We start from the raw sequence: 25,442 nt of genomic DNA on the forward strand, positions 1-25,442 counted from the left end.
TTATGCCTTGCACAAAACAACATATTTCACAATCTATGTCAGAGATAATAAATAAAACCTTGGCAAACTTGTATAGATGTATGGTGGAAAGTGTGCTGACTGGCTGCATCAGAGCCTGGCATGGGGACACCAAAGCCTTTGAGCGGAAAATCCTACAAAAGGTAGTGGATTTGGTCGAGTACATCACGGGTAAAACCTGCCCAACCATCAATCACGTCTACATGAAACATTGCCGTGGAAAAGAAAGATCGTACATCAAAGATCCTCACCGCCCAGGACATGCTCTTTTCTCGCTGTTGCCATCAGGAAGACTCAGGACTTGCTCCACCAGGTTCAAGAACAGTTACCACCCCTCCACCATTAGGTTCTTGAACAAAAGGGGATAACTAAGGACTCTGTTATATTGTTATTTCATGCTTTTGTTTATTGCTATTTATTTATACCTGTATTTGCAGTTTGTTTTCGGTGTTTACAGTTTAGTTATTTTTCTATAGATTTGCTAAGTATGCCCACAGAGACAGAATCTCAGGGATGTATGTGGTGACAAGTATGTACTCTGATAGTAAATGTTACTTTGAACTTTGGGATGTGGGAGGAAACTGGAGGAACGGCCACGAGCAGAATGTACAAACTCCTCACAGACGGCGGTGGAAAGTGAACTGGACTGGAGCCAAAAAGCTTTACGCTAACTGCTACGCTACTGTGCCATTCCCCCCCCCCCCCATGCTATAGAAGGAGGCCATTCAGTCCATCAAATAATAGTTTCACCTCCACTATGGCCATTGTGAGGTCGGACCAATATCCTGACCGTTCAGAACATGGAAGATCTGATGGGGAGGGCCTTTCTCACCAGCAACCGAGCAAGGTCATGGTGCTTGCATGAAAGCTTTGACGATGAGGCATTCTGAAATGACATTCACAGTCTGCTTGGAGAACCCCACCACCAGTGGGACTGTGTTGACGGATAGTGTAGGCCAATAAGTTAATTTATTCAAGATCGTGGTTCTTGGTGATAAGGTGTTATATAAGACCATAAAACCATAAAATTTCAAGCAGAATTAGGCAATTCAGCCCATTGAGTCTACTCTTCCATTCAATCATGAATGATTTATTATCCCTCTCAACCCCATTCTCCTGCTTTCACTCCATAGGTGGGGACAGGTGGTACAGAATGGTTTAACCGAAAATAACGTTGGTCAAGATGACTCTGCAATTCTGAATACAGAGAATCTCAGCACATTGAAGAGGATTAGAATATTTAATCAAGGATGTAATGTAGAGGCTCTGTAAGGCACTGGTAAGGCCTCATGAGGAGCATTGCGAGCAGTTCCGAGCCCCTTACCTAGGAAAAACTGCGCTGGCGATGGAGTGGGTCCAGAGGAGGTTCATGAGAAGGATCCCGGGAATGAAAGGGCTAACGTATGAGGAGGGTTTGATAGCTCTGGGCTTGTAGTTGCTGGAGTTTAGAAGAATGAGGGGGAAATCTCATTAAAACCTATTGACTATTGAAAGGCCTAGATAGAGTGGACGTAGAGAGAATGCCTCCTATAATGGAGGAGTCGAGGACCAGAGGGCATAGCCTCAGAATACAAGGACATCACTGTAGAACAGAGATGAGAAATCTCTTTAGCCAGAGATGGTAAATCTTTGGAATTCATTGCCACAGATGGCTGTGGAAGCCAAGGCATTTGGTATATTTAAAGCGGAGGTTGATAGATTCGTCATTAGTAAGGGCATCGAAGGTTTTGTGCAGAAGGGGGGAGAATGAGATTGAGAGGGATAATATATGAGTCACGATGGAATGGCAGAGCAGACTCGATGGACCGAATGGCCTAGTTCTGCTCCTGTGTCTTATGGCCTAACGGCACTTGGTGTTTGAGTACTTAGGGTACAAACCCTGATGTACAAAAGTCGTTACCAGAATAGGGTCATACAGGTGTTTCTTTTTCCTGGAGATTTGTACACTGAGGTTCTGAGCATCTCGTCATCTTTTAGCTTCGGATGAAGGGAACTGACTGGTGAGGAACAAATGATCCTGACTTGCTGCCAAAGGATGTGGCTCCATGTTTGTTCCGATTTGCATTGTACTACCCCCCCCCCCAACCCACTCTTCTGCTCCGGCCTGGTGTCAGGTGGATATTAATCTGTAGACTGACAGTGAGTCTAAAGACAGCGACTTGGTCCAAATATGGGAAGGTTTTGTGTCCTGAGCACCTCTACTTCCTGGATATGTCACCATCTCCTCCTCTCCTGGGCCTGGACAGGACATGGGATAACGTGAAGAGGTAATGAAAGGATCTGCAATAAAGAAAATGTCTTTCTGGAGCTACGAATAGTATTGGTTTTGGTTTATTATCATGGGTACTGCGATTGAGAGGCTTTTGTTCTCGGTATATGTAATAATATCAGAAGTTTGATTATAGTGTGTACTGAGAACAATTGCATCTCGGTTTTGTTGAAAACCTTTTGTTTTAGACCAAAAGTCCTCAAGTCATAAGACTGGTAATAGTCTATTTGGCCCATCCAGCATGGCTGATTTATTATCCCTGTTAACTCCATTCGCCCTGTTACCTTTGCCACCCTGACTAATCCATAACCTCTGCTTTAAATATACCCAATGATTTGGTCTCCACAGCCATCTGTGGCAATGAATTCCATAGATTCAGCACCCTCTGGCTAAAGAGCTTTTGTGTGCCATCCAGATAGATCATGCCGTGCATAATTACATGAAGATACTGTAGTAGAAAGAAATCAAATTGTAGGATATGGTGCTGCAGTTATCAAGAACGTGCAGTACAGGCAGGCAAATCAAGTGTAAGGAACACAACAAAGTAGATTAGGAGATCAGGATTCCAAACTTTAGTGTGTGAGAGGTCCATTCATGAGTTTGGTAGTGGTGGGACAGATTGAACAAAGGGGATAACTTTACTCAACTTCATGCCCCATCATTGAAATGCTCCCACAACCAATAGGCTCACTTTCAAGGACTCTTCATCTCATGTTCTTGATATTGTTTATCTATCTATATTATTTTTTTTTCCTTTTTGCATTTGCACAGTCTCTTGTCTTCTGCACGTTGGTTGAACGCTCTAGTTGGACAGTCATTCATTGATTATGTTATAGTTACTATTCTATAGACTTATTGAGTATGCCCACAAGAAAATGAATCTCAGGGTTGTAAAGGGTGACATATATATACTTTGATAATAAAATTTTACTCTGCCTAATGGTGAGAGAGGGGAAGAGAAAGAATGAGTGGGGTGGGAGGGGTTCCTTGATTACGTTAGCTGCCTTCCCAAGGGTGTAAAAGAAAGGACACTTCATTCAATGATCATTGGTACTTGATACTTGCAACTGGGCCCGGGTGTATATTGTCCATGAGCTGCTAACCCAATAATTAATTCAAATTCCTTCATTTTTTTTAAGATTAACCCTTAATACCTGTGCCAGATATTGTTACCTTGAATGTGCAGGACTGCAGAAGAGTAGAATATTCATCAGATTGGGAATGGGACTGATGATAATAAAGGAATGCAGATGGTGATATGAGGAATTTGGAACAATGTTGGGAGGTGAAGCCATACAGAAGGTGGTAATGTGAGACTTAAGCCCCAGGCTTGGCTCCTTGCTAACATTTTTGGGTTAAAGAATGACTGGAGAGAATTGTTCATATTGGACGGTAGTTTAGCTGTTAGCACAATCATTTTACCAAATGGGTTTCGTTTCCTGCCACTGTCTGTAAGGAATTAGTACGTTCACCCTGTGACCAAGTGGGATTCCCTCATATTCAGTTAGGGTTAGGGTTAATTAATTGTGGACATGCTACGTTGGCCCAGAAGTGTGGTGACACATGCAGGTTTTCTCTAGTATAATCCTCGCAGATTTGACTTGCTGCAAGCAATGCATCCTACTGTATGTTTTGATGTACATGTGACAAATAAAGCTAATTTTATCTTTCATATAATCCAAACTGAGATTTAAATTGCAACGTCAGAATCAGAATCAGTTTTACTATCACTGGCATAAGTCGTAAAATTTGTTGTTTTGTGGAAGCATTGCAATACATAATAATAAAACTGTAAATTACAATAAGCATTTTACTGTGTGTATAAATAAATTAAATAAGTACTGCAAAAAAAGGGAAAAATACTGAGGTAGTGTCGAAGGGTTTATTGGCCATTTAGAAATCTGATGGTGGAGGGAAGGAAGCTGTTCTTGAAATGTAGAGTGTGTATCTTCAGCTTTTTGTACCTCCTTCTTGATGGTAGCAACGAGAAGAGGGCATGTCCTGGGTGATGGGGGTCCTTAATAATGAACGCCGCCTTTTTGAGGCATCACATTTTGAAGGTGCCTTCAATGCAGGGGAGGCTAGTGCCCATGATGGAGCTGGCTGAGTTTACAACTTTCTGCAGCTTTTTCCAAGCCTGTGCAGTGCCCCTCCATACCAAAAGGTGATGCAACCAGTTCGAATGCTCTCCATGGTGCATCTATAGAAATTTGTGAGTGTCTTCGGTAACATTTGGTCTTTGGTCTCCTCAAGCTCCTAATGAACTATAGCCGCCGTTGTACCACTTTTGTAATTGCATCAGTATGTTGGACCGTAAGTTTAATGAGTCATATCACCAAGGTACTAATAAGAATTTTGATGACAAGAGCTAAAAGTAAGATACAAGCTGAAATAGGCAAAAAACAATGTGGTTTTGTGAAAGACAAAGGTACAAGAAACGCAATATCGATGTTAAGGATACTATCAGAACGAGCTATCCAAGTGCAAAAAGATTTGTTTGTTTGTTTTATCAACTACACGAAAGCATTTGATAAAGTGAAGCCCAATAAGTTATTTGAAATATTACAGAAAACTCTAGATTTAGATTTGAAAGACCTCCGCCTAATCAGAAATCTGTACTGGGAACAAACTGCCGCTGTAAGAATAGATGGAGAAGTGAGTCAGTTTACAAAAATCAAGGGAAGCGTTAGACAAGGGTGTGTTTTCTCCCCTGATTTATTTAATGTGTACAGTGAAACAATATTACAAAAAATAAGAGACATCTTGGGATTCAAAGTTGGCGGTGAAAGCATCAATAATTTCAGATATGCAGATGACACTGTGTTAGTTGCAAGTAGATGACACTGTGTTAGTTGCAAGTATGGAGGAACTACAAAACTTAATTGATATAATTGTTGAAAAAAGTGCAAAAATGGGTCTATCTATCAATTGCAAAAAGACAGAATGTATGGTGATATCCAAAAAGAAGGAGAATCCTATCAGCAGGCTGAGAATAAATGGGGAAGACATAAAACAAGTACAGAACTTTTGCTACTTAGGAAGCTGGGTGACATCAGATGGCAGGTGCGACATGGACATCAAAAGAAGAATAGGGATGGCAAAAGGCAGCTTTACGAGAATGAAGAGCATACTGACCAATACGAAACTAGACATGACAACCCGCCTCAGGGTACTGAAATGTTATGTTTATCCAGTTATGTTATATGGCTCAGAATGTTGGACAATATCTAGTAACATAAGGAAATGAATTGTAGCAGCAGAGATGTGGTTCTTGAAGAGAATGCAAAGAATATCATAGACGAAACAAATATCTAACGAGGATATCATGAACAGAGCAAACACAAAAAGAGAAATAATGTATGAGATCATGAAAAGGCAACGTAACTTCATTGGACATGTGATTAGGAAGGAGGAGTTAGAATGCACGGTAATTATGGGAAAGATTGAAGGGAAGAAAGCAAGAAGAAGACAAAGACAAATGATGATGGAGACAGCAGCCTGAGAACTGGAAATGAATACCAATGAATTGATCCACTTGACCCGAAACAGGAGTGTGAGGGCCATGGCAGTCAAAGCTCAGACTGGGCATGGCACCTGATGCTGATGATGATGATGATGATGAAGATGATGTTGATGGGCTCAGGATAGATCCTCAGAGATGTTGACACGCAGGAACTTGAAACTACTGACCCTTTCCAATGCTGATCCCACAATGAGGACTGGTGTGTGTTCTCTCATCTTACTGTTTCTGAAATCCACAATCAATTCCTTGGTCTTACTGGCATTGAATGCACAGTTTTTGCTGTAACCCCACTCAACCAGATGGTCTTTCCTTGATTCTATTATGGTTATTATTCTATTATGGATTTATTGAGTATGCCCGCAAGAAAATGAAACTCAGCATTGTATAGTGACGTATATGTACTTTGATAATAAATTTACTTTAAACTCTGAATCTATCTCGTTCCTTTACACCTCCTCATCACCATCTGAAACTCTGTCAACAATAGTCGTGGTGTTTGAGCTGTGCTTCGCCATACAATCATGGGTGGAGGGAGAGAAGAGCAGTGGGCTAAGCACGCATCCTTGGGCGATCTGGAAGACCGTGTAAGGAATCTGGAGCAGCAGCTGGATGACCTTCGACTCATAAGGGAGAATGAGGCAGTCATAGATGAGAGCTACAGGGAGGTAGTCACACCTAGGCTGTCGAAAGCAGGTCGTTGGGTGACAGTCAGAGGGGGGAAAGCAAAGGTGAGCAGACAGGTAGTGCAGAGCACCCCTGTAGCCATTCCCCTGAATAATAAGTTTACTGTCCTGGATACTGTTGGCAGGGGCGACCGACCAGGTGTGAGCCACGGTGGCAGGGCCTCGGACACTGAGTCTAACCCTGTGGTGCAGAAGGGTGGGACGGAGAAGAGGAGAGCTGTCGTCATTGGAGACTCTATAGTCAGGGGAGCAGACAGGAGATTTTGTGGACGTGAGAAGGACACCCGCATGGTTTGTTGCCTCCCAGGTGCCAGGGTCCGGGATGTCTCTGACCGGGTGCACGACATCCTGGTACGAGAGGGAAAGCAACCAGATGTCGTGATACATGTTGGGACCAACAACATACGCAGGAAGAGGGATGAGGTCCTGAAGTGTGAGTTTCGGGAATTAGGCAGAAGGCTGAAGAACAGGACCTCAAGGATGACGTTCTCAGGATTGCTGCCAGTGCTACGTAACAGTGATGGTAAGAATTGGAGGAGATGGCAGTTGAATGCGTGGCTGAGGAGTTGGTGCAGGGAGCAGGGTTTTAGGGTATTAGATTTTTAGATCATTGGGATCTCTTCTGGGGAAGGTGGGACCTGTACAGATTGGATGGGTTGCACCTGAACTCGAGGGGGAGCAATATCCTTGCAGGTAGGTTTGCTAGCATGGTTCGGGAGGGTTTAAACTAATTTGCAAGGGGGATGGGCGATAGAGCAGTGAAAGAAGTGCATGGAGTAAAGCCAGATCTAACATACAGAGAGGCTTTGAGGAAAGAGAAGCAGAATAAACGGAGTAAAGACAGTAACGTAGAAGGGCTGAAGTGTGTGTACCTCAATGCAAGAAGCATCAGGAACAAAGGTGATGAACTGAGAGCTTGGATACATACATGGAATTATGATGTAGTGGCCATTAAAGAGACTTGGCTGGCACCAGGGCAGGAATGGATTCTCAATATTTCTGGATTTCAGTACTTTAAAAGGGATAGAGGGGGCTGAAAAAGGGGAGGAGGGGTGGCATTACTGGTCAGGGATACTATTACAGCTACAGAAAGGGTGGGTAATGTAGCAGGATCCTCTTTTGAGTCAATATGGGTGGAAGTCAGGAACAGGAAGGGAGCAGTTACTCTACTGGAGGTATTCTATAGGCCCCCTGGTAGCAGCAGAGATACAGAGGAGCAGATTGGGAGGCAGATTTTGGAAAGGTGGAAAAATAACAGGGTTGTTATCATGGGTGACTTTAACTTCCCTAATATTGATTGGCACCTGATTAGTTCCAAGGGTTTAGATGGAGCAGAATTTGTTAAGTGTGTCCAGGATGGATTCCTGTCACAGTATGTGGACAGGCCGACCAGAGGGAATGCCATACTAGATCTAGTACTAGGTAATGAACTGGGTCAGGTCACAGATCTCTCAGTGGGTGAGCATCTGGGGGACAGTGACCACCGCTCCCTGGCCTTTATAATTATCATGGAAAAGGATAGAATCAAAGAGGACAGGAAAATTTTTAATTGGGGAAAAGCAAATTATGAGGCTATAGGGCTGGAACTTGCGGGTGTGAATTGGGATGATGTTTTTGCAGGGAAATGTACTATGGCCATGTGGTCGATGTTTAGAGATCTCTTGCGGGATGTAAGGGATAAATTTGTCCCGGTGAGGAAGATAAAGAATGGTAGGGTGAAGGAACCATGGGTGACAAGTGAGGTGGAAAATCTAGTCAGGAGGAAGAAGGCAGCATACATGAGGTTTAGGAAGCAAGGATCAGCTGGGTCTAATGAGGAATATAGGGAAGCAAGAAAGGAGCTTAAGAAGGGGCTGAGAAGAGCAAGAAGGGGGCATGAGAAGGCCTTGGCGAGTAGGGTAAAGGAAAACCCCAAGGCATTCTTCAATTATGTGAAGAAAAAAAGGATGACAGGAGTGAAGGTAGGACTGATTAGAGATAAAGGTGGGAAGATGTGCCTGGAGGTTGTGGAAGTGAGCGAGGTCCTCAATGAATACTTCTCTTCGGTATTCACCAATGAGAGGGAACTTGATGATGGTGAGGACAATATGAGTGAGGTTGATGTTCTGGAGCATGCTGATATTAAGGGAGAGGAGGTGTTGGAGTTGTTAAAATACATTAGGACAGATAAGTCCCCGGGGCCTGACAGAATATTCCCCAGGCTGCTCCACGAGGCGAGAGAAGAGATTGCTGAGCCTCTGGCTAGGATCTTTATGTCCTCGTTGTCCACGGGAATGGTACCGGAGGATTGGAGGGAGGCGAATGTTGTTCCCTTGTTCAAAAAAGGTAGTAGGGATAGTCCGGGTAATTATAGACCAGTGAGCCTTACGTCTGTGGTGGGAAAGCTGTTGGAAAAGATTCTTAGAAATAGGATCTATAGGCATTTAGAGAATCATGGTCTGATCAGGAACAGTCAGCATGGCTTTGTGAAGGGCAGATCGTGTCTAACAAGCCTGATAGAGTTCTTTGAGGAGGTGACCAGGCATATAGATGAGGGTAGTGCAGTGGATGTGATCTATATGGATTTTAGTAAGGCATTTGACAAGGTTCCACACGGTAGGCTTATTCAGAAAGTTAGAAGGCATGGGATCCAGGGAAGTTTGGCCAGGTGGATACAGAATTGGCTTGCCTGCAGAAGGCAGAGGGTGGTGGTGGAGGGAGTACATTCAGATTGGAGGATTGTGACTGGTGGTGTCCCACAAGGATCTGTTTTGGGGACCTCTACTTTTCATGATTTTTATTAACGACCTGGATGTCGTGGTAGAAGAGTGGGTGGGCAAGTTTGCAGACGACACAAAGGTTGGTGGTGTTGTAGATAGTGTAGAGGATTGTCAAGGATTGCAGAGAGACATTGATAGGATGCAGAAGTGGGCTGAGAAGTGGCAGATGGAGTTCAACCCGGAGAAGTGTGAGGTGGTACACTTTGGAAGGACAAACTCCAAGGCAGAGTACAAAGTAAATGGCAGGATACTTGGTAGTGTGGAGGAGCAGAGGGATCTCGGGGTACATGTCCACAGATCCCTGAAAGTTGCCTCACAGGTGGATAGGGTAGTTAAGAAAGCTTATGGGGTGTTAGCTTTCATAAGTCGAAGGATAGAGTTTAAGAGTCGCGATGTAATGATGCAGCTCTATAAAACTCTGGTTAGGCCACACTTGGAGTATTGTGTCCAGTTCTGGTCACCTCACTATAGGAAGCATTGGAAAGGGTACAGAGGAGATTTACCAGGATGCTGCCTGGTTTAGAAAGTATGCATTATGATCAGAGATTAAGGGAGCTAGGGCTTTACTCTTTGGAGAGAAGGGGGTTGAGAGGAGACATGATAGAGGTGTACAAGATAATAAGAGGAATAGATAGAGTGGATAGCCAGTGCCTCTTCCCCAGGGCACCACTGCTCAATACAAGAGGACATGGCTTTAAGGTAAGGGGTAGGAAATTCAAGGGGGATATTAGAGGAAGGTTTTTTACTCAGAGAGTGGTTGGTGCGTGGAATGCACTGCCTGAGTCAGTGGTGGAGGCAGATACACTAGTGAAGTTTAAGAGACTACTAGACAGGTATATGGAGGAATCTAAGGTGGGGGCTTATATGGGAGGCAGGGTTTGAGGGTCGGCACAACATTGTGGGCCGAAGGGCCTGTACTGTGCTGTACTATTCTATGTTCTATGTGTGCCGGTGTTGATTATCAGCGAGGTGGAGATGTTATATCCGGTCCACACAGACTGTGGTCTCCCAGTGAGGAAGTCAAGGATCCAGTTGCAGAGGGAGATACAGAAGCCCTGGGTTTTGGAGTTTGTTGATTAGAACTGAGGGTATGATTGTGTTGAATGCTAAGCTGTAGTCAATACACAGCAAATTGATGCAGGTATTACTATTGTCCTGGTGATCCTGGTGTGGCCGGGGTGCTTCCAGGATGCTGCATCAGCAAGTTTGCGGCGCTGAATGTTCATGGCAGGAAGAGAGTTTCTCTCTTCAACCATCTGCGTGAGATGATGGGACTTTCGAGAGACTTTGAGACTTTTTTTTACGTGCCCATGGTCTGTTCTTCATCAAATTACGGTATTGTTTTGCATTGTTGTAACTATATGTTATAATTATGTGGCTTTTGTCAGTTTTTTAAATCTTGGTTTGTCATGTGTTTCTGTGATATCATTCTGGAGGAACAAATTGTATCATTTCTTAATGCATGCATTACTAAATTTCAATAAAAGAGGACTGCGTGTCCTCATAATCTAATTTAATCCAAGGCCTGGTGGAGAGCCAGTGAGTTTGCATCCACTGTAGACCTATTGTATGATAGGCAAATTGCAGTGGGCCTGGGTCCTTGCTTAAGCAGAGTTGATTCTAACCATGACCAACCTCTCAAAGCACTTCATCACAGTAGATGTGAGTGCCACTTGGGCGATAGTTGTTGAGGCAGCTCATCCTGCTTTTCTTGGTCAGGGAAGGTTGGTCCTTTCAAACTGAGAGGCATTTAAGTCTGCTTGTTGAGGCTGATGGCTTGCTGCAGACCTTTACCTGAGAGAGTTGTGAAGTCTGGATTATTAGGGGAATATAAAGAGGAAGCAGATACGAGAAATGTTTTTGAAAGATCAGGAAGCAGAATGCTGTGGAGACATGGCACGGAACAGTTCTAGGCCTCCACACAAAACCTATTGGTTCAACGGTTTAAAAAGGTTCAAAGGCTCATTTATTATCAAAGTAGGTATGCAGTATGGAGGTCATTTTCTTTTTCTTCGTGGCTATCTGGAGAAGACAAATCTCAGAGTTGTATACTGCAAACTTCTCAGAGACCTGACACAGAACAGTTCATGAGGCCTAGAGCAGGGCAAGCTTGAGGGGCTGACTGACCTACTTCTGCTCCTGTTTTGTTCTCAAGTTGAATGAAGTGAAACATGAGAATAGAATTGTTGGTGCAATATGGAGCAAATGTTTGCTTCTTGTGTTCCTGATCCTGAAACAATTCAAAACAGTATTTACACTGGATCTGTCACAAGGCAATCCAGCCCACCCTGATAAAGAGCATCAATTATCACCCTTCCCTTTCTCTAGCCAAGATATTGATCGTTGCTGGTGTCGAGTTTCATGGATGCTGGCTGCTTCCCAGGACCTTGTGGTGCTGTTGATACTCTGAAGGATTGAATGCACTAGATTATTGAACTCACATCATTGCTGCTCCCTAGCTGATGATGCCAACACCAGCAGCAGGAAACAAAATTCATTACGTGAAACATGATCTCACTATTATTGTAATCTGCTGCCAAATTATTTCATAAGTATTTCTAATGCTAGAGCAACTCTAAAAGTGCTACAAGAACTCAGCAGGCCAGGCAGCGTCTGTGGAGGGAAATGTACAGGTGTACTTAATAAAGTGGCCACTATGTGTATCGAATACGTTTGTTATAAGAGTCAACGTTTCAGGTGGGGACCCTTCAATATGACATTGTCACATTGTTAAAGAGCCCTGATGGAGGGTCTGGATTTGAAGGTCTTAATGCTAATATCTAATCAGCCAATCATGTGGCAGCAACTTTATGCAGAAAGGCATGCAAACATGGTCAAGAGTTCAGTTGTTGCTCAGATCAAACATCAGAATGGGGAAGAAATGTGATCGAAGTGATTTTGACTATGGAATGATTGTAGGTGCCAGATGGAGTGATTTGAGTTTCTCAGGAACTCCTGATCTCCTGGGATTTTACGCACAACAGTCTGTAGAGTGTACAGAGAATGGAGTGGAAAAACAACATAAAAATCCAGTGAGCAATGGTTCTGTGGGTGAAAATGCCTTGTTAATGAGAGAGGAGAATGGCCAGAGTAATTGAAGCAGACAGGAAGACAAGTAACCATGTATTACAACAGTGATGTGCAGAAGAGCATCTCAGAATGCACAACTCATCGAACCTTGGAAGTAGATCGGCTACAGCAGCAGAAGTCCATGAACATACACTCAATGTCTACTTTATTCTGCAGGGGAGGTACCTAATAAAGTGGCTACTGAGTGTATATGCTGTCTACCTGAGCTCCAGATTTGTTTATAAAAGCAGCACACTTGAGCTATTTACAACCTGACTCTCTAAGCTGATGGTGAAGACTAAATATTCCAGACTGTCTCTGCCAATATATTACCACCGAGTGGACAGAACATGTGACACTTCTATCCAACAGGTTTACATATAGATGCAGAAGGAAGAATCTGCTTTAAGGTGTAATACAGTTTCTGAGACAGTTTTGAGAAACAGAATTTTGTTTTGAAATATTGTACTTTTTACTTAAGGTAAAATTCCCGGAATCATCCTTGTGAACCTCCTCTGAGATAATTAAGGGGCAACACTGCACTTTAAGAAAGGAAAATGCAGCAGAAAGGAAATTATAGACTAGTTAGTGTGAGCTCAGTGGCTGGCAAGATGATGGAGTCAATTGTTAAGGGTAAAATTATGGAGTACTTGGTGACACAGGGCAAGATAGGACAAAGTCAGCATGGTTTCCTTAAGGGAAAATCTTACCTGATGAACCTGTTGAAACTCTTTGAGGAGATTACACGTAGGATAAATAAAGGGGATGCAGTGGATTTTGTATTCAGAAGGCCTTTGACAAGGTGCCACCCATAAGGCTGCTTACCAATTTAAGAGCCCATGGTATTACAGGAAAGTTATTGGCATGGTTAGAGCATTGGCTGATTGGCAGGAGGCAGCGAGAGGGAATACAAGGATCTTTCTCTGGTTGGCTGTCAGTGACTAGTGGTATTGTTGAGACCACTTTTTTTCATGCTGTATATCAATGATTTAGATGATGGAATAGATGGCTTTGTTGCCAAGTTTGCAGATGATACGAAGATTGTTGGAGGGGGAGGTAGTGTTGAGAAAACAGGTAGGATGCAGAAGGACTTGGACAGATTAGGAGAATGGGCAAGAAAGTGGCAAATGAAATACAATGTTGGAAAATGCATGGCCATGCACTTTGGTAGCAGGCAGAAATGTGCAGACTATTTTCTAAACAGGGAGAAAATCCAAAAATCTGAGGTGCCAAGGGACTTGGGAGTCCTTGTGCAGAACACCCCAAAGATTAACTTGCAGGTAAAGCCAGTAGTGAGGAAGGCAAATGCCATGTTAGCATTCATTTCAAGAGGTCTAGAATACAAGAGCAAGGATGTGATGCTGAGGCTTTATAAGGCACTGGTGAGGCCTCACCTTGAGTACTGTGAACACTTTTGGGCCCCTCATCTTAGAAAGGATGTGCTGGCATTGATGAGGGTTCAGAGGAGGTTCACAAAGATGATTCCGGGAATGAAAGGGTTATCATATGAGGAATGTTTGATAGCTCTGGGTGTGTACTCACTAGAATTTAGAAGGATGAGAGGGGATCTCATTGGAACCTTTGGAATGTTGATGGGCCTAGACGGAGTAGATGTGGAAAGTATGTTTCCCATGGTGGGAGAGTCTAGGACAAGAGGGCACAGACTCAGGATAGAGGGGCATCCATTTAAAACAGAGATGTGGAGAAATTTCTTTAGCCAGAGGGTGGCAAATTTGTGGAATTTGTTACCACAGACTGTGTGGAGCCCAGGTCATTGAGGTGTATTTAAGACACAGCTTGATATGTTCTTGATTGGACACGGCATCAAAGGTTATGGGAAGAAGGCCAGAGAGTGGGGCTGAGAAAGGAAAAAAGGATCGGCCGTGATTGATTGATGGAGCAGACCCAATGGGCCAAATGGCCTAATTCTAGTCCTATGGCTTATGGTCTTATGGAAACTTCCCCATACCCTGCAGCTATATTGGACCAGGGCCAGTTCAAAACTGCAAATTATGTACTTTAATTTTACAAAGTTAAGGTTTTATATTTCATGAAGGCCATTATAAAATTTTTGTAGCCGGTCCTCTGGTTTCCTCCCATCTTCCAAAGACATAGCTGGTAGGTTAATTGGTCAGTGTAAATTGTCCCGTGATTAGGTTTGGGTTAAACCGGGTCGTCAGGGGTTGCTGGACAATGTGGCTTGAAGGACCAGAAGTCCCTATTCCACTCTACATCTCTGAATAGAATAAGATAAAATAGAAAAATTGCTTTGTCAACAAGCAGTTTAGGTGATTGATGAATACTGGCTACAAACTCCAGTATTCGTTCCAGTCCGCACACTGAATCAGGCAAAGTTTGTTTTTGTAGCCACCAAGCTTAAGCTGTTTGAAGGATTAAACATTTAATATATCAGAAGAGCAAAGAGTACGGAGCCTTTAACATCATTAAACACAATTAAGAATATTTCAGATTTTCTTTTACATTATAAATATTCAGCAGGTGGGTTTCATCAAAACATCTGTGTTCCATTTTCAAGGCTATTTAGATGCAAGGACATTCAAAACATTTCTTTTATGCTAGATTTACTGTGTACTGTAATGTACTTTTTTTCTGGCCAACATGGTGCCAAGCTGCGTTCTCTGTTGAGGTTGTGGCTCATTTTTAATTATATTTTTAAGTTTGTAGGGATGGCTTTGGGGAACAGAGGGGGAAATTAGGAGTCAGATTAGGGCTTAGGGACAAAGATGTGGAAGAATTAGTGGTTAAGCCAGAGTCTAGACCTTTGCTCCACACTCGAAGGCCAGTGACATTCAGCAATGTGCTGCAGGCAGACTTGTGGGCTGCCCCAGCTTATCCAGTTGGTTGTTATTGGAAATGATGCATTTCACTGTCTGTATTGATGTAGATAGAACATAGAACATAGAAAACCTATGGCACAATACGGGCCCTTCAGCCCACAAAGCTGTGCTGAACATGTCCTTACCTGAAAAATTACCTAGGGTTACCCATAGCCCTCTATTTTTCTGAACTCCATGTACCTGTCCAGGAGTCTCCACCACCGTCGCCAGCAACCCATTCCATGCACTCACCATTCTCTGCGTAAAGAATAAATGTGATAAATAAATGAAACTGAATTGGAATCTGTATGTATTGATATTATTTTCAAAATTTATTGTTAATTATCTAAATTTTTCTAAATTAAAGTCACTGTTTTGAGCAATACAATAAATGAACTATGGAGTCATTGCCTCATTATGCCAGAGACCCAGTTTGAATCTGTTGTGTATTTAATACAGTATTTCAGTAAAATTTGTGTAATAATGTGAATATATTGTTTAATTAAGCATTCTCTGTTTGTTTCCATAATTTATTATGGGTTATATGTAAAAGTACATGAATAGGTTACATCATTATGTCACCACATCATATTTGCGTGCCTCTCTACAAAGTAAAACAAAACTAACACACGTTATCCCAGCTTGGTGTTTGTTTTTACAATTAGTTTTATGCTTTGTAGTTGCTATACTTAACAGTGGTGATGAATAAGTTTTAAAGTGAACCCAACGCGACTGCCTACCTGTTAAAGCACACCACATGGTTTCTTTAGGAAGGAGAGACATGGTCGAGTTTGTTCAAAGAGGCAGAAAATGTTTGAAATTCATGGGATCGTAAGCAGTGAGTATGGATGAATGCAATAATTTTCTTAAAAAAGCAGGAGTTGCTGGCTACATCAGAAAGACAGATGAGTTTTTGGTTGCTCAAGAGATAACTGGATATTGTGCACTGAACAAATTGAGCAGTATTTTGAAGCAAATGAAATGGCCAATGTAAAGCGAGTTCCCATCTTGCTGAGTGCATCGAATGGAAAGCCATACAGTTTGCTTAGGGGATTGACTACTCCAAACAAACCAGCCAAAATGAGAATTGCTGATATTGTGAAAGTAATGCAGAAACATTTAGAGCCAAAACAGTTGTTGATTGCAGAACAATTTAGGTTTCATAGGTGGAATCAAAAGGAAGGGGTGTCCATTTCAGCATATGTGGCTGAATTGAAGAGATTGAGCAATGTCAGTTCAGAAATGGGCTTATTGATGCAATGAGAGATTGTTTAGTTTGTGGAATCTTACCAAAAAAAAAGCATTTTTAAAAAAGCTCCTGAGGGCCAACTATGATTTAAAAGAACAGTTGAAATTGCTGTATCAATGGAAACAACAGACAGAGGCACAATTGAGTTGCAGTCGGAAATGAAAGTGAGCCTGAACAAAACTGCAGAATCGAGATGGAGACTTGCCGGGCCAAACAAACTGTATTACGAATTGTGGCAGGGGCTCTCATACACCAGACCAATGTAGGTTTAAAGGTGAAACTTGCAGAGAATGAAACGAAGCAGGACACATATAAAAAGCCTGCCGGGTAGAGAAAAATAAATGGACTGCACAGGAAGAGGAAAAGGTAAAAAGTCAAGTTGCAGTTTCAGACGGAGCCCTGATCTGCATGCTGTTGATGAAAAATCTGATATTGATGAGTGTGACACAGGACCGGTAGCCTTGAGATTTACAATGTGAAACTTAACAAGAGACAGGCAATATGGCTTACACCAGAAGTGAACAGCAAATTAATTAAAATGGAATTGGACTAGCTTGGCTGTTTCAGTCATTCCACAAAATGAGTTTGAACACCATTTCAAAGATACTGCACTGAAGCCAACTAAGAACTTATACTGGAGAAGAGGTAACTCCTGTGGGAATGGCATTCATAACAGTGAAATACAACAACCAGCAAGGCACATTGGGCTTGTATGTGGTAGAAACAGGTGGGGGCAGCAATGTGGGGATGTGAGTACATGAGTGGCTGAGACAACTACAACTTGATTGGAAATCCATCCACTATTTACACATCACATCCCCTGCAATAGAGTCAACTGAAAACGAATTAAGGAAGGTACTGGTTGATGGCACAGCAGTGTTCAAGGATAGTATTGGAAAACTCAAAACATAGCAAGGTTAAAATATTATTGTGATGGGATCCTGAATTATCCCCTATGGACTGTGCCTTTAAAAAGAGAGAGAGAGAGAGAGAGAGAGAGTGTGCAGCTGTACAGCACACACAGCTTCCTACAGAGAGAGAGAGAGAGAGGCAAAGACTGCTCACAGTTTGTTTGGGGTTTCTGCAGGGACACTGCCAGCTTCTGAGTTCCTACAGAGAGAGAAGGGAGGAATTACTTGATGGACTGCTGGTGTTCAGCATGCTGAGATAAATACAAGGTCAGCTGGTTGTTACACACTCGCCCGGGTTGATAACTTACCCACAGAAGACTGTCTGCTTGTTGTGGTCACATTCAGTGACTTCTAAGGATTTCAGAGGACAACGGAGAATCGATGGCATCTGCTTACCTGAAGAAATAAACATCTCTCTTTCTCTCTCTCCATCACTACCCAAATCAATACCACGAACTGAACTAATTTCATTTACCCATCACCATAGGACTGTATTCATTTACCTCCTAAGCATGAAGAAGGTTGGCTTTTATATACTTCCACACTTATATATGCATGAACTTTGCTAACCTGTCTGATTTATCTGGTTATATATTACTGTATTGCGTAGTTACTAATAAATGAGCTTTAGTAAATAGCACTATCAGACTCCAAAGTGTTTTCCATTTCTGCTGGTTCTTTAACCCGTTATGGGGTACGTAACAGTATTTAATGAAAACTCCACACCCAAGTTTTACAAAGCCCATCCAGTTCCTTATACCATCTGTGATAAAGTAGCCAGAGAATTCGATGGAGGCTGAAGGAATTCTTTCCAAGGTTGGGTAGAGCTTATAGGCAATGCCAATGGTCTGAGTAGCCAAGAAGAATGGGTCTGTCAAGATCTGTGGTGACTTTAAGGTCACCATAAACACAATACTGAAAGTAGATCAAAATCCTCTGTCTGGGATAAAGGATGTCTTTGAAAACCTTTCTGGAGGAAAACACTTCAGCAAACTAAATGATGGGGTTGGAAGAGGAGTCCAAAGTGCTTCTTACCATAAACACTCACAAAGTGTTTTATCACTATTATAGGTTTATTTTTGGAATAGCATCTGCATCTGCATCCTGGCAGAAAGCTATGGACCAGATGCTGCAAGATTGCCCAGGCACTCCACGTTACCCAGATGACATCATTGTTTCCAGTGAGGAAGATAAGGAACATCTCCAAAATTCCAATACAGTGTTAAAAGGATTTGAAGATTACGGGCTCAGAACACAACAAGTGTGCATTCTTTATACTAAGCATCAATTAATGTAGTCACCCCATTGAAGCATAAGTTTTTACACAAGTGTGCTGAGAACGTTCAAGCAGTGGTAGATGCCCCAAGGCCAAAGGATGTATCACAGTTGCTGTCTTTTTTAGGATATGTCAATTACTATAACAGGTTCCTGCCAAACTTGGCTACTGTGCTCCACTCTTTGAACTCTTTATTACAGATTGGAAAGAAATGGCAATAGACAAAGCAGTGTGAGGTGGCTTTCCAAAAGGTAAAGGGAATGGTGACATCTGTACTCACACATTATGCATCATACAATGCAACTTGCCTGTGACCCCTCGCCTTATGATATAGGTGCAGTCATGTCACATGTACTGAGTAGTGGAAGTGAACAATCCATAGCTTTTGCATCACGTGTGAAAAATTACACACAGATTGACAGAATGGCTTTGAGTCTGGTTTGGGGTGTAAAATGTTTCAACCAGCACTTGTATGGGAGAGATTTATCCTCATTACTGATCATCAACCACTCACGTCCATTTTCAAACCACAGAAGTGTTTTCCACTAACAGCAACAGCATGAACACAGAGATGAGCTCTATTTCTTGGAGGATATAATTACAGGATTGAATTCAAGAGGACAACTAATCTTTGAAATGCTGATGGATTGTCCTATTTACCTTTAGAAAAGGATATAACTGAAAATTTTCCAAAGAGGACACTCCATTTGATGTATTCTCCTTAATGTAAATCAAAATTCTCCTGTTGTGGCAGAGATGATCCAAACAGAAATCAGAAAAGACCCCACACTGTCTCAGGTCTACATGGCAACTCAGAAGAGCAAGGATGTGCAGCAGACAGTCCCATTCCCCCATTTTTACCAATGCCAAGATGAACTTGCCCTTGACGTGCATTGTCTTATGTGGGGATTGAGAGTTGATGTACCATCCAAACTGAGAGCTAAAGTGTTGGAGGAGCTACATTCTTGGCTTCTAGCCTTGGTAAAAATGAAAGTGTTGGCTCGAAGTATGGTCTGGTGTCCTGGGATAGATCACCAGATCAAGCAGCATGCCATGCACTGTGCGTGATTCCAACGCATCCAGAAGATGCCAAGAGCAGTGCTTCTCCATCCCTGGGAAAAGCCTGCATTGCCCTGGCAGAGGATTCACGTGGATTTTGCCAGACTATTCATGGGCACAAATTTTTTAATAGTACTGGATGCAGCTACAAAGTGGTCAGAAGTATTCCCAATAACCTCCAATACACACTGCTGATGTGTTAACAAGCCTCTTCTTAGGGACTGGTGTTCCAGAACACTTAGTGACAATGGACCACATTTTGTGGTGGAACAGTTTTAGTCATTCCTGAAAATGAACAGATGAGACATCCTACAGCTGCATCATACCATCCAGCTACAAATGGCTTGGTGGTAAGGTTTGTTCAGAGTCTAAAGGACACATTACGAGCAACATCATTAGACTATGCTACACTGACACTGAATAGAAAGCTGGCCAGTTTTCTTCTTGCATATCACAATGCAGCACACTCCTCAACCAACAGCACACCAGCTGAGCTGTTCCTGGGTCATCCCTTGTGCTCATGCTTGGATCTCCTCAAACCCAATCTCAGAAGGAATATGCAGGACAAACAGCTGAGGCAAATCGAGGGCTCCTCAAACAAGGAGGTTTGATGTTTCACTGCTGGACAAACAGTCCTGGTGAGGGTCTACAGAGGTGATCAAAAGTGGGTACTGGGGAAGATTAAAGACAGAACTGGACAACTCTCCTGCACAGTGGAGATTGCATCTGATGTCATCTGGAGACGACACATCACCGAGTTGAGGAGTGCAACAACAATTGTTAAAGAAAAGTGTCCACAGCTGTCATAACCACTTCCTGACGTCCCAGAATCAACTCCTACAACCACCACAGAGGAGGCCCCAGAACCTGAGATAGTTTCACAGTTTCAAGTCTCTCCTGCCAAACAGAGGGATCCTCTTCGTCAGGGAAGACATTAAATTCCAGTTCAAGTTTAATTTACACTCAACCACACATGAAAACAGCCAAATGAAACAGCGTTACCCTGGGGCCAAGGTGCAAAACTTGATGTACCAACAATCACGCACTGCACATATAGCGCATGTAAGACAGCAAGCACATAAGTAAAAAAACACACGAAACAAAATATAGTCCAAGACCCTGAATCCATGAATGTTGCTGCAGTCTGCAGTTGATCACAATACAGCCGAGCGAACACTGCAGGGGCAATGTGGACTCCAGCTTGGACACTGCACCACACTGCTCCCAGTGGAGTGCACCAACTCTGTCGCCTGTCTCCTAGGAGGCTGTAAACAGGTGATGTGGTGGCTTGAGGCCTAGTCAGCACTAAAACCAAGGCCACACAGCCCCCCTGTTGTCCGCCCCTTCCATCTGCCAATAAATCAGTGAACCGGACTTGCAGAATTCCACACTAACAATGTCTAAGAGGGTCCTGCGAACACAAGAAAAGTGACTAAGATGATCACTCGCTGTTAGACTGCTCTAGGGTTGCCAACTTTCTCACTCCCAAATAAGGGACAAAAGTAGCAGTCAAATACGGGACACTTGTGTTTACCCCGAGAAAGACTACCATGACCATGAAGCCTTGCGCATGTGTGTACATGCCGATTTTTTGTCTACAAATTGGTTTTGGCTTAATCTTCCCGATACTGTTAAGTGAAACTCCACTGTATGTACATTATTTCTACTTTATATACGCTGTGTATTTATCATATCATTTCTACTTTTACAATATGTTAGTGTTATTTTAGGTTTTATGTGTTATTTGTTATGATTTGGTAGGTTATTTTTTGGGTCTGGGAACGCTCAGAAATTTTCCAGTATAAATTAATGGTAATTGCTTCTTCGCTTTATGCCATTTTGGCTTACGAATGGTTTCATCGCAACACTCTACCTTAGCGGGAGAAATATGGGAACAAAGGTGGTCCCGTATGGGACAAACCAATTTAGCCCAATATACGGGATGTCCCGGCTAATACGGGACAGTTGGCAACCCTAGACCGCACACTTCCGTCACACACCAACTCCTCCATCGCCTCGTGCAGTCCGCACAAGGTCTAGCTCCTTCCGTTTCTCTGCCAATGAGCAATTCGCTAATGGGGTGGGCCAGCAGTACTTGAAGTTCTTAATGTCCAAGAGTGTCTTGCAATCGTAAAAAATACATTTTAAAAGGACAATAACACCTTTGGTTGACTCCATAAAAGGCGCTGCGATCAAACGCACCGCCATCTTACCAGAAGTAACTTCTACCTCACAGGACTAAGAAATCCTCCACAATGATTAAATCTTTAGGCCAGAATGGTTCAGTTTTAAATTTACTCTACTGCGGAAGTCTGTGTAGAAGTTGTATTATCTGGTATACTGTGTAGAAAGTTGAGATACATTCTACATTGAGTTGGAGTTTATAGCTAAGCAGGGAGGTTTGTTGTGTATTTAATATTTCAATAATATTTGAGTAATATTGTAAATATATTGTTTGATTATTCATTTTCTGTTGTTTACATCAGCCATTCTCAACAGGGGCCATATGGCCCCGTTGGGGGTCCTGGCACTTTTGGAGGGGGCCACTGACTGAAAACTGTGAGAAGGGGAGCCCCAAGAGTTTATGAGGGCCCTGGTAACTGAACCGATAAGATACCCAAGTAGCAACCTTCATTGGAGTCAATAGTTTCCCTCCTATGTATAATATCTTTCTAACACACAGTTTCAATTCAGCGCACCTGGTAAATTCATTGCTTAAGCTCCTCCCACACAGCCTCACTTCAGAGTCAGTCGCGAATCAGACTGCACCAGGTCAACATATTCGGTCAAGGGTTCTCGCATCCGTTATCGCCATACTTCATTCTCCGAGGATCAGCGTGTCTTGCTAGGCCTTTTTTAGCCTAGTAACTTTAAAGTATATCTGTTTGGATATATTATACATTAAGGTAGGTTGTGAAAAGTGTTTATTACTGTCATTGTCTAATTTGGAGCCCGATATCATGAAACTTGCAGAAAAGCACCAAGCTCAAGGATCGCATTAGGCCTGATAGATGTTTAATTTCATACAGTCCTTTTTTAAGTTTCGTCCAGTACGTCAGGATGTTCAAGTTTTCTTGGTGTTCAATAATAAATGATTTTCTGTCTATCTGTTCATGTTGTATCCCTGTTTGAAAGGGGGGCCCTGGAACCTGAGAAGAGTTCTTAAGGGAGCCGTGGCCAAAAAACGGTTGAGAACCACTGGTTTACGTAATTCATTATGGATTATATGTAAAAGTACATGAATGGCATACAGTACGTCATCATGCCACCATATCATATTCGCACGCCTCCCTAAAAAGTGAAACAAAACTAAGACATGTTATCCCTGGCTCCGTGTTTTTCTTTCAGTTAGTTTTATGTTTTGGAGTTAAAAAAACTTAACAGAATCCAGACCTCAAGTGTTCTCTATATGGAGTTTGCACATTCTCCTTGTGACTCTGTGGGTCTTCACTGGCTGGCAGGATAAATGGCCACTATAAATTGACTCTAATATGTAGTACTGTTATGAAAATCTGGGGAAGTTGATCAGAACATGGGGAAAGTTTTAAAAAAAGATTGGATTAATGTATGATTTGTGTAAATGATGCATAGCACAGGCTCGGTGGGCTGAAGGGCCTTTTTATGTGCCGAAAGGGTGTCAAAGGTTATGGGGAGAAGACAGGAGAATGAGTATGAGAGGGATAATATATCAGCCATGATGAAATGGCAGAGCAGACTCAATGGGCCGAATGACCTAATTCTTCTCCTTTGTCTTAAGGTCTTATGGTACCTCCTTATGATCTGAATATAAGAGAATTCATTGCTGCAGTAATTCACTAATGTTCTACAAATTACTAAGTAGAGTTATAATCTATAGCGCTCTTGGTCATTTAGACAGGAATTGGCATTAATCCCGTTGAAATTCTGATCCAACATTTCTAAGAACCTTGAGTCATAAATACTCAGATTCCCAAATATAATGCTGCTTTCTGCTCTGCAGAATTTCTATAATCTGAACAGCCAGAGCGATGGCTGGTGGAATGTAATCCCAACAACATGAGGTGATGCATGAAGTCAGGTAGGGGCTAGGACACTTGAAGGTTGAGTCGGTGGTAAGAAAGGAAATATCAATGTTAGCATTCATTTAGAACAGACTAAAATATAAAAGAAAGGATGTAATTCGGCTTGGAGGGGAGGAGAAGATGGCGGCGCAACGCAGCATGCGCGGCCGCTCCGAAGTGATATCGTATTTGTTAAGTAGGTACCGTGCACAATCCTGATTTGATGGAGACAGATGTGAGAAGCACGGAGGAACATCTGGAGAATCTTCCGAAATGCCCGCTTCGCTGCCGCTGCTACTGTGCGATTGAGAATCTCCAGAGGGGAAGGCCCCAAATCCTTGGCTTTGCCTATTGGTTGTTGTCGGGGCCAGGGTCGAAGTGCTCGGCAGAGATGGTGCTCGGTGTCAGAGGGCTGGTCGGAGGCTTGCAGTTTTCAGATGGACTCAAGAGTCGGCTGTGGTTGGGCGTTTCCAAGGTGCTGCATCGGCAAGTTTGCGGCGCTGGAAGCTCATGGCAGGGAGAGTTTTTCTTTCTTGCGTGAGACGATGGGACTTTCGAGAGACTTTGAGACTTTTCTTACCGTGCCCATGGTCTGTTCTTCATCAAATTATGGTGTTGCTTTGCACTGTTATAATTATGTGGTTTTTGTCAGTTTTTCAGTCTTGATTTGTCTTGTGTTTCTGTGATATCATTCTGGAGGAACATTATATCATTTCTTAATGCATGCATTACTAAATGACAGTAAAAGAGGACTGCGTGTCCTCATAATCTTAAGAAAAATAATGCTGCTTTCTGCTCTACAGAATTTCTATAATCTAAACTGCCAGAGCGATGGCTAGTGGAGTGTAATCCCAACAACATGAGGTGATGCATGAAGTCAGGTAGGGGCTAGGACACTTGAAGGTTGAGTCGGTGGTAAGAAAGGAAAAATCAATGTTAGCATTCATTTAGAACAGACTAAAATATAAAAGAAAGGATGTAATGCTTGTAAGGCATTAGTCAGACCGCACTTGGAGTATTGTGAGAGTTTTTAGGTTCACAAGAATGATTCCCGGAATGAAAGGGTTAATGTATAAGGAGTATATGATGGCACCAGGCCAGTGCTTGCTAGAATTTTAGCGGAATGGGGGGTATCACATTAAAACCTATTGAGTATTGATAGGTTTGTATAGAGTGGATGTGGAGAGGATGCTTCCTGTAGTGGGGGAGTCTAGGACAAGGCAGAGCTTTAGAACACAAGGAACAGAAGGGAGAAGGAATTTCTTTAGCCAGAGGGTGGAGAATCTGTGGAATTCATTGCCACAGATGGCTATGGAAATTAAGTCATTGGGTATACTTAAAGTGGAGGTTGATAGGTTCATGATTAGTCACAACGTCGAAGGTTACAGGCAGAAGGCAGGAGAATGGGGTTGAGAGGCATAATAAATCAGCCATGATGGAATATCAGAACAGGCTCAATAGGCCAAATGGTTTAGCTCTGCTCTTGCTGGTTGGGATTCAAATTCACAAATTCCTTGTAATTGGCAGCCTTAGAGGGCAGAACAGCAAGGAGGCTGGTGTCAGGCTTGTTTCCATAGGCCATGACACAGAAATCTGAGATACTATATTACAACTTCACAAAACACTGGTTGGACTTCATTTGGGGTATTGTGTGCGGTTCTGATCATCACATTACAGAAAGGACATGGTAGTACTGGAGAGAGTGCGGAGGAGATTCACTTGGGACATTACATGGATTGGTGGACTTCA

The 25,442-nt window shown here is 42.7% G+C and overlaps 1 protein-coding gene across 4 annotated transcripts in view; it reads left to right on the top strand.

The window, feature by feature from the left end:
* Positions 1 to 25,442, top strand: part of LOC140201171 (inactive phospholipase D5-like) — a 174,896-nt gene that overhangs the window by 137,445 nt on the left and 12,009 nt on the right. For 2 of the 4 annotated variants that reach the window (XM_072264856.1, XM_072264858.1), the window contains one exon: positions 6,619 to 6,786. The exons of the other annotated variants lie outside the window; for them this stretch is intronic. Coding sequence is in view for 1 of the 2 variants with exons in the window: in XM_072264858.1 (XP_072120959.1) it covers positions 6,619 to 6,638 (20 nt within the window). In the remaining variant the exon portion in view is untranslated. Of the gene's footprint in view, positions 1 to 6,618; positions 6,787 to 25,442 lie in introns of those variants that run through there. 4 annotated transcript variants of the gene reach the window in all.

The sequence above is a fragment of the Mobula birostris genome, chromosome 8, assembly GCF_030028105.1.
Source record: "Mobula birostris isolate sMobBir1 chromosome 8, sMobBir1.hap1, whole genome shotgun sequence".
Lineage (NCBI taxonomy): Eukaryota > Metazoa > Chordata > Chondrichthyes > Myliobatiformes > Myliobatidae > Mobula > Mobula birostris.